At 40.7% G+C, this 15485-nt stretch overlaps 1 protein-coding gene across 50 annotated transcripts in view; it reads left to right on the plus strand.

Annotated features, from left to right (window-relative positions):
* MAGI2 (membrane associated guanylate kinase, WW and PDZ domain containing 2) overlaps positions 1-15485 on the plus strand; it is an 889129-nt gene that overhangs the window by 675053 nt on the left and 198591 nt on the right. For all 50 annotated transcript variants that reach the window (XM_073000722.2, XM_073000721.2, XM_020789967.3 and 47 more), the window contains one exon: positions 4516-4573. In XM_073000722.2, the coding sequence (XP_072856823.2) occupies positions 4516-4573 (58 nt within the window). The remainder of the gene's footprint in view (positions 1-4515; positions 4574-15485) is intronic.

Genomic DNA, 15485 nt, shown 5'->3' on the forward strand with positions numbered 1-15485 from the left:
CACAATCCAATTGAATATTTATGCCAGTATAAGTCCAGTAGCATTACTTTCAGCTGTGAATTGCCACTAGTTAAGAAGCCAAAATATATTTCTTGTTGCATGCCAAGTCATGTGACTGGTGTACAATAAGAAATGCAGGCATCAGATTCTTAATTAGCACCAGGTTGGATTGGAGCTCAGGTCTGTGTATGCTCACTGCAAAATGGGTAAGCCTGGGGTACAGAAGGATTATCTTGGATAAATCTTCTGTAAACTCTAGCTCTGGGCAGTGTTGGAAGAGTCTGCCATGTTAGTCTGTGCAAGTATATTAGGCAAAATCCCAAGAAACAAAACAAAACATAAGACAAAACACGTGCCACCTTAAAGACTATTATATTTTAAAGTAAGCTTTCGTTGACATGTTCACTTTGTCAGACATGGAGAGACAGAATTGTATTCTTTTTTAGTCTTTAGGATGCCATATGTTTTGGCTTTGTTTTGTTTTGCTTCTGTGGATTTTGCCTGATAACTCTGGGTAATCTGTCATGGTAAGTATCCTGGTATTTCATTGTTGGGGGGAGGGTGTTGTGTATTGTGCTCAGGTGAGATGTTCAGTCTTCTGGCACTAAAGTGTGGGGGACATTCCTTGATATTTGGTTTGTTCTCCTCACTCAAAAGGTCTTTCTGGTAAAACTTCCTCAAATCCTTTATCCTTCTAACCCCAAGTTCTCAAGTCCTCAAATTCCATCCCATGCCATTGCTGCTAATCTACCAAAACTGATGAGCAACTTTTTAGGGGCTACATTATAAAGGAACAGGTAACAATGTTCTGCTGGACAAATTTGTACTCACACAATAGTGGAGTTTAAAAATAAACAACAGTTCATATTAACATAAACTGCAGAACACTGTAAAATGTTTTTTTCATTGCATAAGATGTACATTTGCAATACTATGTTAGTGAGTAGTTGTAGCACAGACTAAAACACAGCTGTCTATCATCTAAATGCCCTTGCATTTTATTTATGCGATGCAAGATTTTTTAAAAAAATAATAATGTAAAACATAGTAATTTTTTTAGCAAAGTGTAATTTGGATATAATATTGAGTTGTCAAACTGAATAAGCCTCAGATATAACCACTGAATTTATGAAAGCTGAAAGGCATTTATAGGATAAGTACACTTTACTCAAGCATGTATTGTTTCTACTGTGTAAGAAATGTACATTAAAAAACATGAATGAAATGAGATTTTTTGTCTTATTGAAGATGCCATACTTTAGTTATTTAAAATTCTCTGGCTTCAGAATCCTTTGGATAAAGCATCCATCAAAGAAAAATAAGGGAGAGAAAGAATAGTTTTATCAGTCCTGCATTATTGGTATATTGGTTTGTAGCTCTATGCAAGACACTCAGTATTTCCAAAAGGTCCTAGACAATGACTCAGTGCTTGCTAATGCTGGAAAAAGATTTAGGAAAGTATAAACTACCAGGAGGAAGAAAACCTGTTGTCATGTGTAGACACTGTTGACTGTCTTTGCTCCTGAGCCTCAAAAAGTTTTTTTCTTTTCTTAGTCCAATTCCCCAAATCCCTCAGCTAGCGTGACAAAAAAAATATAGTTACTCTAACAGGACCTGCTTTTTTCTGGATTGGTGGACTGTGCTTCTATTTCCTTGGATCCAGAGAAGGTCTTCCTGGCACAATGTTTATGGTCTATCCAATCCCAGATGAAGACCAGCATGTTTACCCAAACCCATGAAAAACCATGTATATAGTAGCCTGGACATGTCAGCTTACAACATGTCTTTCGATTCCATTTTAATTTTAATGGTTTTTTATTTATTTTTATTTTGCATTGCATTTTAACTTGGAATTTGTTTTCTGAGATATCCACATAACATGTGCTATTGAGCAACTATATAGATGTAGGAAATAAAATTAAAAGAATCCAAAATAGTTCTTTGGTTATTGGATTCAATTATTTTTCCACACATATTACTGCAGATTCCCAGTACGATTTGGGAAGTAACTGTAGTAAATGTGAGAGACATGATAATTATTTTATCTTAAATATTAGGTATAATTCTCTTACTTCTTCAAACAATATGCTGCACAGCAGCAATACTGACATTCCCTTTAAGCTCCAGCAACAGCAATGCTGACATTCTCTTTAAGCTCCAGGGAGGCAGCACAAGAACCTCTTTAACAGCTTCCAGTAGATTGTATGGTTATTATCACACTAAACAAGGAACCTGCTGCTAGGAAAGCTTTGGAGTTTCGGGGCAGCAGTGAAGCAAACCTTCTCATCCTGTGGCAACTTTGGTACAGTGGAGGGGGCATTACTTGTGCATTTATCTCAATTACCTTGGGAGAGAGCCACAGAGATATTGTTCCTGTCTTACCAAAGCTAACTCTGACCCCCCCCCCCCAAAGCACTTGAGTGTTTGGACATTGCTTTATCAGGGATCCAAGGTCCTGTATATAGAACAGAAATAGAACAATTGGAGCAGTGTGTTTATAAGAATCACTTGTATTAAAACTATATTATAGGAGGTAGTTTCAATATTGCATTTACAATATTGTATTTGCATCCTTATATGGAATTCTGGGCTCAAACTGATAAGAGGGGAATCACAAGCTTCCATGGAACATCCACAACAAATGAGAAGCACTACTACAGTTGAGGCGCATGCTTTTGCTGTGTTCAGTTGACCCGTGTACCACACCATTTGTGGTTTCAATGCCTATTATGTACCACTGTTCATGACTGCCTTGAGAACATCCAATTTCAATCATCATAAGGGTGTGTATGTGGAGTGGCCAAATAAGCAGCCTGTTTATGAGGAGTTGGTTTATTTAAGGGTTTGTACTAGACAGAGACATATTTTGAAGGGGGAAAAGACATGGCAGAAATTTTCTACAGGAAATATGTTGAAAGTGTGTGTTTTCTTTTCTTTCTGTCTTTCTCAAAGCTTACTATTTTTGTGTTGGTTCACTGCTATTTTCACCTCATTCAGCAACAATTTTGGCTCTCTTGTGTGTGGTGGAATCTAGTCCTCCACCAGCCAATCAGATGTGGCTATGTTATGACACAACTGTGATGAACAAAAGTTAATTCGGAGTGCAAGCCATGCTTTCTGAATTGCCCTTATTCATAATGAGCTTCCTTTGGTCCCACCAATATCATTAGATAACCAAATCTGATTGGCTACTTAAGAACTGTAGGTTCTCCATTCGTTTGCAGCAGCCCTCCCACCTTAAGATGGAGATGGAAATATTGCCAGGACTGAATGAGTAACGTCAGCTCTAAGGCATAATATTGTCATGAGCATAGAGATTTTTATTTCAGGTAGGCTGTAATACAGTTGTTTTACAAGTTATATATAGTTGTGTTTCTTCTTTGTCAAGATATTTTTAAAAACATGGTATGTTTTAGAGCCTAGAGTTAGTTAGGCATCCTTCAGTCTCGAAAGACTATCGTGTCGTGCTCTGTATGGAGGACTTGGAACAGCGTCTAGTGTGGCTGAAGAGGCCAATTCGAGAGTGGCAATCTCTTCCACACTGAAGACAAATCCAATCTGTCCCCTGTCCAGCTCCCTGATTTTGCTGCTTTTGTGACTGCCTCTTTGCCTCGGCCTGCTGGACAAGGGTCTCTTCAAATTGGGAGAGGCCGTTAGCAACAGGGAAGATAACACTCGTTATCCACTCCAATGTGGATAAAAAAACATGTAGTACATGTGCTTCATTTATGCGCCTACCCTGCCACTAAGTCTATCCTTGTATTCACACAGAAGTAACATTTAAATGGCATATTTGCACGAGGTGTGCAGTGCACACTGGCACAATCTGTAATCTCAGCATTCTTTAATAAAGATTGCACAGACTTTCCACTATCATCTCTGTCTGTCCTCTTGGCCCATATAACCCCTAATTCCATCTACTTTCAGAGTTATAGCTAATTCCTATAAGTAGAAACAAGGAAGTTACCTTTTATGGGTGGTCTGTCTAGCACAGGACTCTCCGTACTTTGACTGCCAGTAGCTCTACGGAGTTTTGGATGTGAATATTTCCTAGCCTTGCCTAGAACTCAGTGCAAAATGCTTAACTATTCACCATCTTCCCCAGGATCCCTGACTGCTTTCTCTTTACTTACAGCACAAAGAAACAAGGGTTATTTCTAACAATTTATATTAACTATGTGTTATTTGTAAAAAGTTGCTTCTAAGCTCCAGAAATATCTACTTTCCATGGGTAATAATGTCAGAGATGCTATACAATATGCTACCATAACTGACAGAGATAACTGCACAATGAAAATATATTCTTAGGCGCAGATCATTCTGCATTTTCCTGCAATTTCTCACTCCAAATCTACTTGTTAGTGCCATGGAATATGTCTAGAATTCAGCATTGGTGTTGAGCACTATATTTAGACTATCTTATAGAGTTGGCAATTGACAAGAATACTCTTTCATTACTTTTATAAATCTTGGTATCCTGTGCTGTGTTTACTAAGAGGCTTGTTTTTTTTCCAGAGCTACCATATGGCTGGGAGAAAATTGATGATCCCATTTATGGCACTTATTATGTTGAGTAAGTTTCCAAATTCATTATTAATTGACTATTAATCTTGCATAAACTGTTGTTAATGACCCATGCAATGCTTCACATTGAGAAGGTGTACACCCTACTTCCCCCCCAAAAAAAAATACCTTGGATGTTGCAAAGAAATAGAAGACTTATCAAAAAATACCTGCACCTCTTCAAGCCAGATCCAGAGTAACTGTGATTCTCAGGAGAATGAGAGACATGCTCGATGCTTTTTCCATATCCTATCATGTAAAATAGATATTAGCTGTTTTCTGTCTCTGGACAACAGCTTTTCATTCTCCTGAACCAATTAGTGCTAACAATTGTTATTCAAAACAATTGTTATTCAAAATACATGAATTGTAAACAGTATTTCCAAAGTTAAATAAACATTGCAAAAATTATCTGTGGATCTTAAAATTCCAATGCTGTTCATCTCCCAGTAACCCCTTACAACTCAACTACCTAGACTGAGGAGAGCATGATCTTAAGAGGGGAGTGCCTCTCCCTGAAATGGTTCGGGAATGCCTTCATTCAGACGATGAAATGCCTGTGGCCTAGCCTCTCTGTAACATCAGAGTAGCTGAGCAACTAACTGACAATAGATGATACTGGTGCCCATCAAGACCATAGAATATTGAAGAAATGCCTTCTCCCACATGAATCTGCACACTCATTCTGAGGCCATGTTCTGTATCTGCCACCATAGTAGGAACAGAGGAATATATTCTTGATTATTTCATTCACGCTATGGAACTCTTCCATATGTGTAGCTGGTTGGTTCCCTCCTCAGGTTGCTGAAGGCTGAGTCAACCTTGAGCCACCTGAACCAGTTGGGATTGAGCTCAGGTTGTGAGCAGAGTCTTCTCTTTACTACTGCAGTTTAATCACTGCACCAAGTCTTCTGTGTAGAGTCTTCTGCTTACTTACTTCTGCGTAGACATGGATAGGATTGTGCAGTGAGCCACTGTAAGGTATCATGAAAAGAACTTGCTTTTTGCCAAATATTTGATCTGATTTAAATTTTTGTTCTGTATTGTTTCATTATGTTCTCTGTATCAAACCCTATGCTTTTAATGTTTTATAATACCATATACAGTCAACCCTCGACTTACGAACGGCCCTAGTTACAAACACTTCGACTTACGAACCACTCTGATAGGAAAATATGGACTCGACTTGCTAACTTGGACTCAAGTTACAAATGGAAAAAAGTGCGGGAAAGGCAGGGAAAGCATGATATTTGAGCTTTCAGTTAGCGAAGAGACTAATTGTTTGCTTCCTCGCTCATCCAAGTGGTTAGAGAGTGGGAAAAGAGACCTGGGACTGCCTGGGAGTGCCGGGTATTGTCATTTTTAAATGTAAAATTTAGTTTAAAAGGTGCTTTGTTTGGGTTAAACAATGCTCGGGTAAAAGGGAGCTCGGTTTGAGTTAAAACCTGCTTAGGTAAAAACATGCTTGGTTGCTTTAAAAGCTGTTTTGATTTAAAAGATGCTTGGTTGAAAAGGTGCCTGTTTTGGTGTAAAAGGTGCTTGATTTAAAAAGTGTTTTTTTTTTAAACAGTGTTCATTCGTTCCCTCCATGGTTTCCTGCCTTTTTTTTTTTAACCTACGCCATTTTAAGTTAAAAAGAAAAAGAAAAAAATTCTGCCCCTAGTGGTAGAAATGGAGTATCTGGCTTTGCATTAGTTCCCATAGGAACTAATGCTTCGACTTAAAAACCACCCCTCAACCTAAGAACCAAAAATAGCCGGAACAGATTAATTGGTTTTCAATGCATTCCTATGAAAAATGCTGATTCGAGTTACAAACTTTTCAACTTACGAACGTCCTTCCGGAACGGATTAAGTTCATAAGTCGAGGGTTGACTGTATTTAAATACTCTATTTTTTTAATCTATCATTGAGAGCAATCTGTGAATGGAAAAGTGTGGTGCATTTTTTTTCTAAATAAACATCACTGAACAGAGTGTCCTTTTTGAAGCCTTTAATGCTAAGAACATTTCACGTTTTGTAATTATGCTGTACCATATTTTCTCAGTTCTTAGACCAGATAACTATTGGGAACTTTTCCCATTAAGGGCACCTTAGGTATTGCAAAAATCAGATGTTTCTTTGAAGGCATAATGTTTTATCCCTGATATGAAGATAGGAATTACTCAGTTGCTGGTTCCAGGAAAGTATAACTTGTTTGTCATTGCCAGCATATCCATTTCTACTTTTAGAAAGCTGCCACTGGGCAGAGAGGAACAGAAAAGGAGACATTCCATAACTTCATAAATGGAAGGAGGGAGAGAAGTGGAGGGGGATACGTTAGTACATCTCTAAGCGAGAGTAATCTCTCTGGGACTTAAACATTCTTTGTGTTCAGCAGGGACCACTGAAATTCTGAAATAGCATTCTATACAGGTCTGGTCCCCAATGAAAAAGCCTCCTTGAAACTATTTATAGATTCAACCAAATGTTACACACACAAAAACAAAGACAAAAGTACTCTGCTTTATGAAGAGATAAATATTGGCTGAAGTCCCGTGTTTAACATAGTATTTCATAACTAAAGAAGGCCCATAGAATCAATGGAACATTTGGAAGAGTTGACTCACCAAGTCCCTACTGACTTAAGTGGACCTACTTTAGTTGCAACTTACTGCACTAAGCAACACAATTTGATTCATTATATTTACATTTCTCATAGCAATCAGATATATTTTGACTCCACAAAGATACATTACGAACATTAAAAATAGGAATTCTCTGTCCTCCCAAGACCTGTCTTCATTTTTGACAGAAACCTCTTTATCTCTTTTCACATGATGCTGCCAATCAGTCTGGCCTCTCCTCCTCCACTTTCTCTTCGGGTTGCCCCCTTTACTCCAGATTCTTGTCTACCCTGTCACATTCCAGATTTAGTAACATGAAAGGACTAAGAATAAATTGCCTTGCATGTGATTTTTCTGAGACTTACGCTTCATGGATCACAGGGCATGGTTTGAAGGCCTCTTATGTACATGTTAGAGAAATCTTACTAAGGGGCTACATTGGAGAGCTGAATCAGAAGGATTCAGCTGTGCTGTGATTTGATTCAAAGCCTGCATTTTGTTTCAAAATACAAACAGTGGACACACAAGGGCTGCAGACAGATTTGTAAGTTCCCTATTCATATTCATTTGACCTGCAGTCCCGCCTACCACAACCCTTATTTCCTCCCTTCCTCTGGCCCCACCTCTCCTTTCCTTTTAAGGTTAGCTGTGAAACTCCTTGATTACAGCAGTGATCCAAATAGTGTTTATTTCACCCTGCTTTTTTATGTATTATATTTATGCAGTGCCTCATTTCTTATACAGCAGAGACCAACACAGTATAATTTCTATTTAATTTAATGCTATTTAATTCCTATTTCTGCACCACTCTTTGACACTTTTTGGCAACCTCTTACTGCAAAACATACACAGCAAAGCTCAACGTTAGCACCTTTTCAAAGTTTAGCAGTCCTAGAATATATGAATAATGTGGAAACATGTGAAATCCTAAATGAAATAATACTTTTTTTCTTGAGCAAATTCAAAATACTTTTCTCTGGACAATGATCCTATTGTGATTTTGTGCTGCAACCCAAACTGAGGGACCTGTCCTGCTTCTTAACAGTAGTATAAAACACCTAAAGAAATGTTTTTGAAGAACTCACTTTAGAAGTATGGTTCTCCTTAGAATTCAAGCACATACGGTTTTTTTAAAGAAATAAAAACATTTGAGGACAAGAGGCAGGGGGAGAGAATGAGGATGGGTACCTGCTCTCACTACCCTGAAAACCATGTCCTAAGTCAGTGGCTCTCAACCTTTTTTGAGTCACAACCTGCTTTTATAATAGTCAAGTAACCTGCAATCCCTCTGCCACATCTGCATAAAAAGTCATTTTTAATAAGGCAAAGTCACTCCTTCTCAGAAAGTAGAGGCTTCTTTCTCCCCCAAAGGGACTGTTTCTCATATGTACATATAGATGCTAACTTTAATATCCCACTCCAAAAGTGGGAAATAATTTCAAAAGAAGAAATTATTTTAAAAGGGCTAAAACACATACAAAGGAACATGATGCTGCTGCGGGTTAAACCGCAAAAGCCTCTGTGCTGCAAGGTCAGAAGAGCAGCAGTCGTAAGATCGAATCCACGTGATGGAGTGAGCTCCCGTCGCTTGTCCCAGCTCCTGCCAACCTAGCAGTTTGAAAGCATGTAAAAATGCAAGTAGATAAATAGGTACCACCACGGCGGGAAGGTAATGCTGTTCCGTGTCTAGTCGTGCTGGCTACGTGACCACAGAAACTGTCCATGGACAAACGCTGGCTCTATGGCTTGGAAACGGAGATGAGCACCGCGGCCTAGAGTTGGACATGACTGGACTAAATGTCAAGGGGAACCTTTATCTTACAACATACATAAGGTAACCTGTGAAACCCACCGCCACCCCCATAGAAAACCCCACTGGGGATCCTGACCCCCAGGTTGGTTAACACTGTCCTAAGTGTTTACCTCAAATGGAAACACCGCCTGATGACACAGCCCTGCCTGTCTTCCTAGGAATGTCTTCAGTGGAAACGAGACAATTGAATCCGGCCCCCTGGAGACAGAGGAGAAAAGCCAGTTTGGCAGGAAATAGGCTGGAAGGAATCAGTTCTGCCTTGAATGTCTTTATATGTGGAGCAAATCCTGCCATATTTGACCATGTAGTCACAGCCTAAATTCAACATGCATGTCATGGGTTGGTGACTGGACAGAGTATACCTCAAACCAGACTTTAACACCTTGATGTTGTTTCCTTTGAAAAACAATATTTCTCAGTTGTTCATCATCCTGCTAATTCTTTTAAAGGAGGAGAATAAGAAAACCAATGATTTATTTTACTACATCTGGTTCCATTCTTCATTTGTTTTCCCATGCTGAACGTGCAAGAGTTTTAATTGCAAATGAGCTGAGATGTTTATATATTCACTCTCATGACATTTACAATGGAAAATGTCACTTCTAATGTTTCCCCTAACATCATCAATTTGTTTTTAGAAAGATCTGTGTATCTGTACCATCAACCATGTTCTCTGTGTACATATGCCTAAAGATTGCTTCCATAAATAGATCAGACTAATAATGGGATCATGGGAAGGCTCTGTTTTGTATCTGCCAACTGTGAAAGAGAAGAAAATGCAAGGCCTTCCTCCAGTGCTTGCACTTTAGACAAAGACACAAGAAGTTGTGAGTGGGAGGGTGTCAACCTATGGCAAGGATTGACCTCAATGCCTTCAACAACCCTTTGAGCACCAGCCTGCCAGAGGGCTATCTCTGGCACTCCTCACATTGGCCCTACCCAAGATCTGAGGAGCCCTCTGTGGGGACTGTTTCACAGGCTTCACAAAACCCAGGAGTCCCAGGAGAAGATTTGGGAAGGGAAATAAGCGGCAGTATAAAAGGGGAAGAGACTGATAGGGAAGGGAGGTTAATGAAAAGGAGAAGGAGAGAGACATCTGTGTGCATGCTCAGGAATGTCTCATGAGGGACAAGGGCCCTTGGCGACCAGAAGTCCTCTTTTACTGTGTATGCACTGGACACACCCAAGAATATCCTACTGAGAATCCAAGTACCCTGTGAACCCACTGTGTCTGAGCTGTGGGGCAAATAGACCAGTGTGATGTTGAGCCTTCGGTGAGAAGAACTGGCCCACACCAAAGGTACCTAGACTGACCCAAGCTACACTGACCCCAACTGCAGCCCAACTGCAGCTCTGGAAAAAGAGAGTATCAGTTCAAAAGACTTCAAAAGGGAACAAGAACCATAAGAACTGGAGGTACAGAGACTCACCCAAGGGATTTGGACTGAACTGCCCTCTTGTTCAGGATCCAAGGAATAGTGGGGTTTGGAACAAGGAGACCCAGTGAATTCCTCTAGTCTGTTGTACTCTATTTATTTATTTATTTATTTATTTATTCATTCATTCATTCATTCATTCATTCATTCATTCATTCATTAAATTTATACCCCACCCCTCTAGACCATGTCAACTCGGGGTGGCTTACAACATAAAATAAGACAATGTAAAATATAACTAATCATAAAATACAATTAATATATTAGTTAATACAATTAGATTAAAATTAGCAGAATAGAATGAGCTGAGAGAAAGAAAATAAAAAAAACTTAGCTGACTGGAGGGAAGGCCTGCTTAAATAGCCAGGTTTTTAACTGTTTTTTAAAAAATTTGGATAGTCTGTGTTTACTGCACAGACTGTTCTTTTGCACGGTATTGACAAACCCCTTTGATGTTCCCTTGTCCATGGTGGGCTTAGAGACTCACACATAGAAATGTACGGGTTTATATGTACACGTAGGTGTGGGGGGACACCCGTCCCCACCTACATGTACATGCTGGCAGACATCTCTGTGTGTGGCTTATTTCTTTAACTTCTCTCTCTAAAACTAATTGCTATCTTAATTACTTGTGATCACATAAACTATCAGCTTTCTCATTTCTTGACCACAACAGTAGGAAGAGCTAATAAAATCACATTGTTCAGAAATTAATGATAGTAATAACACATGATCATAGTAGAGAAAGCTTAATGGAAGAGTGTTTTGACAAACAGACTACATATGAGAACGCAATCTCATATCACAAATGTATTTCTTAGTGTGAAGATGAGCATAGGATTTTTGGAACAAAGAAAAAGGTTTGGAAGTATCTCCACGAAATCAAATCCAGATATATCTCACCACCACCACGAGAAGGAGGATAGCCCAAGGAAATTGAGTATTTGATAACTCACGAGAGAGTTTAAGTAGCAGAATCTCATGCATACATTCTCAGAACTAAAAGCAATTTATGTTATGGCAATGTATGCCCTAGTAATTGTACATAAGCACAAACAGTGAAAAACCAAACTGCACAAAGCACTGAATGATTCACAACTGTGATGGCACCAACATGAGAATTTCTGCTGTAGTTTTTCAGTTTTTAGAGAGGTAGACTTGAAGGATGAATGTAAACTGAAGGATGAACATATATTAATGGATTAATGTACACTTCCTTATTTGGTCTCTTTCTGTCAATGAGCTTCTATATGGCAGCACAATGATAGCAATGCTGTCTCCCTCTTTAACAGAAGTGAGATTGAAATATTGTTGGGATTTATATTAATTTTACAGCAAGATGTTTTCTTTTAAATTACTTATCTGGTTCTCATATTTTTCCACATTCAAAATTATTGATGTTGTCATGGTCCTCCCAGCCAGGATTCCCTTTCCATAGCCACTCAGCCACATTACTCATTAATCTTTGGGGGGGGGGGTGTGAGGCTACAGAGAGTCAGTTGTGGTGATGACCAATGTTCCCTCTAAATTGTATGCAAGCTCCATTGGCACCATGCAGTGGCAGCCAGGGTCAATACTGTATACTTCCAGGTTTTGGATGAAACCGCTCCCCTGTGCGCAGATGGGTGAGGCTCCGGCACAGTAGGTATGAAAATTAGAGAGAGCATTGGTCATGACTATAGCTCTTGCCTGGCACCAAATTCCTTCCAACATGCCAGTAGCCCAGATCTGGCAATGCTCTAGGGCAGTGGTTCTTAACCTTGGGTTACTCGGGTGTTTTTGGACTGCAACTCCCAGAAGCCTTCACCACCAGCTGTGCTGGCTGGGGTTTCTGGGCGTTGCAGTTCAAAAACACCTGAATAACCCAAGGTTAAGAACCACTGCTCTAGGGAGTCCAGGACCAAAAATCCATGAAACTGGGCATTCATGAACCAGTGTGTCAAATTGGTGAAGATGGCCACCACCACACCCACACAAACACCCAGGAATTGCAGTGGCTGTTCAAGCCAAGACCTAGTGTTTAGTGCTATCAACCCTCACTGCCAAAATTTAGACAACTACATGTAAAAAATCTTTGTAATTTATTAAAACGTAAGAAAGGGAAAGAAAAAGAACAATTTAAAGGCATAAATTTCCAAATGGTAAAAAGAAAAGCTTTCTCAAAATACAGGAATAAATGTTTTTACAGGTTTATAACATTCAAGGATAACACACCAGATAATAAGAAAGCTAATCTTCCTATCTCATACTCATGCCTAAACAAAGTGGAATAGGGAAGTTCTGGGTCACCTTTCTCAAGGCTAGACCCAGCATAGCTTTGTGAATGGTATACTGACACAGTTCCTTCCTTCCAGAAAGACTGAGCCAACAAAAAACCTTTTTTTAAAAGTCAATGGGCTATTTTCATACCTGATGTCCAGAGTCTGTTAATAACTCTTAATCCCCTTTGATCATTCTACAAATAAAAGGCATCCTCCTGCCTCATTCCCATTTCCAGCTCCAAAACCTGCATAACCTTCATTGGAGGCTTTTGAGGCTTCTTCGATACACAAAAGAGAAGCTTACAATTCTTTATCAGCATTCTGTCTTTGAAGAGCATCAACATCATGTGGTGAAGTATTTTTTCTTTGATGTGTTTGGGAACAAAAGGTAAAGTGAGGGTGTGAATTTGTGTGTTTACAAGTTGACCACTTCCCTGGAAGGTCAAGTTCCTATAACCCCATTGATACAAAGGAGAGTCTAGAAACTTAAGTTTTCTATTTTTTACTCGCCAAGTCCTCAATTTCTTCACAAATGGTTCTCCTTCGTGGCCTCTGTGAATACACACTAATGAGTTAATCTGTGCTCAAGCAGAACAGTCTCGGAAACTTTCACAGCTTTAAGCACTTAGTGTTGGAACCTCCCCTACACCTGGCTATATAACTCTGCCCCTAGCACCCAGTGCCTCAGTTCTTTTTTCAACCACTGCTGTAGCAGCAGCTTTGTTTGGAACTTCAGAAGTACAATTCCTTTCCTTTCTTTGACCTCTCCTTGTTCTTTCTTCTGTAATAAGTTGTTTCTTCTGCCTGGCGGAAGAGCACTAGTCAGCATTAGGTATTCTTTGTAAAGCCTTTACAAAGCTGGCTTTGGAGCCTTCAGGGCTTTTTTCTTAAACAAATAAGGTCTATTTTACCTGCTTAACAAGGCTACCCCCAGGCTCAAGAGCAACAGCTATCCACCTGTTTGCAATCTTCCTCTTCATGTCAAGAAAGAAAGGACAGCATCTGAGCTAACTTTGCAAGTCAGTGAGTTGGGCATCTGTAGCCCTGCCCTTGGAAGAAGAAAAGGCCTCCTGCAGCTCCTGTCACCATCCCTGTTTGTCAGTGATTCTCCTGACTGGGGGTAAAGCCTCTTTGGAGGTTGGCATGGAACAGCCTTCTTGCATCAAGGGGCTCATTCATACAGCTGTCATGTCTGCAGTAAGTTGGGCACCTGTAGTCCTAGGGTTGCCCTTGGAAGAAGAAAGGGCCTCCTGCAGCTCCGGTCACCATCCCCGCCTGTCAGTGATTCTCCTGACTGGGGTAAAAGCCTCTTTGAGAGGTTGGCTTGGAACAGCCCTCTTGCATCATGGGCTCATTCATACAGCTGCTAATTCTGGTGAGAGCCAGGTGCTGAGGCTGAAGATGTTCTGGCAACATACAGTAAGCTTTGGCTTTGCCTTTGGGGAAAGGGCCCCCTGCAGCTCCCACTGCCAGCCCCACCTCTCATTGATATGCCTTACTAGGGTAACACCTTTTGGTGGTTTGACATAAAACAACCCTCATTTATCAATGGGCTCATTCACACAGCTGCTATTTCCAGAAACAGCTAGGGTGCCAAAGCAAGAGCTTTTTGGCAACATTTGGCAGCCCTAGCTTTGCCTTTAAAAAGGGAGGGGCTGGAGCTCCCACTGCTAGCCTCACTAGTCAGTGATATTCCTGTCTGTGGTAGCACCTGTTTGGTGGCTGATAATTTGGCACAAAACAGCCCTCTTTTATCAATGGGCTCGTTCACACAGCAGCCTGCATTCCAACCTCAGCCGCCAGCACCAGCATAGGCTCACAGGGAAAGGACTCATCGGAGTGAACCCTAGAACCCTGCCACTGTCAGGTAGACCCGAGTAATTTTCCTCAGGAGGGTCCTATCATGCTGACAAGTTCATGCAGGACCAGTCCCTTTTATCTGGTACAGGAGCTGTGAGCCTTTTCCACTGCTTTTTCTGCCACCATTGCTGCCCCACTCCACCTGCCACTGTTCTGAGCCACAGGCTAAGGAGTGCTTTGTACCTCCACCTATACCTCAAAGGTGTAGTGCTACCTCGAACTCAGCTCCAGCAGCAAAGTGTCTGCGGGTTCAACCAAACCCGCTGTTAACCCTTTCAGCCTTCTCTGTCCTGGCAACTGTACTGAGATTGAGCTTGGTCAGGCTCATGCTAGGAAAGACTTCTCCCCTAATAATCAGAAGGACTTACCTTATTCAGCCTGGGACTCACAAAAGTCATAAGGGGAAGAAGATTTCCAACCAATCTTCCTACACCTATATCAGTTGCCACAGTTAGTCACCCTCCTTTACCATTAACAAATAAGGAGTTCTTTGGTCAGCGTTTTTACTTTCTGACCGCCATGTTGCCAAATACTCCTCTGCCATGGGTGCTTATCATCACCATTTGTGGAATTTGGTGTTGCCCATTCTGCCGGTAGCTCCTGCACACCTTTACAGTTAAGGCCTCCCATATCACTAGGAGGCAATGGGGCAGACGCGTCACGAGTGCATTGCTGCTTGGCATGCCTTAAACCAGCATCCAAACAACTGGCGGGTCGAGGACCTGCCGTTTGTTGGTGTAGGGCTTTTTGGTCAGAAAACTGATGTTATTCTTGATAACCTGCTCAAGCTCTGGAAGATAGCATGGTCATTTGTGGAGTAACAACTGCAAGTACCTGCCTAGGGCATCCCAGGAACATCAAAGGCCTCAACCCCAAAGTTACCAGCCGCCACCCCCTAGACATGTGGGCAGGCAGCGCCCTGACCAACAAAACTGCAGGCAGGACTG

This window comes from Pogona vitticeps, chromosome 5 (assembly GCF_051106095.1).
Source record: "Pogona vitticeps strain Pit_001003342236 chromosome 5, PviZW2.1, whole genome shotgun sequence".
NCBI lineage: Eukaryota > Metazoa > Chordata > Lepidosauria > Squamata > Agamidae > Pogona > Pogona vitticeps.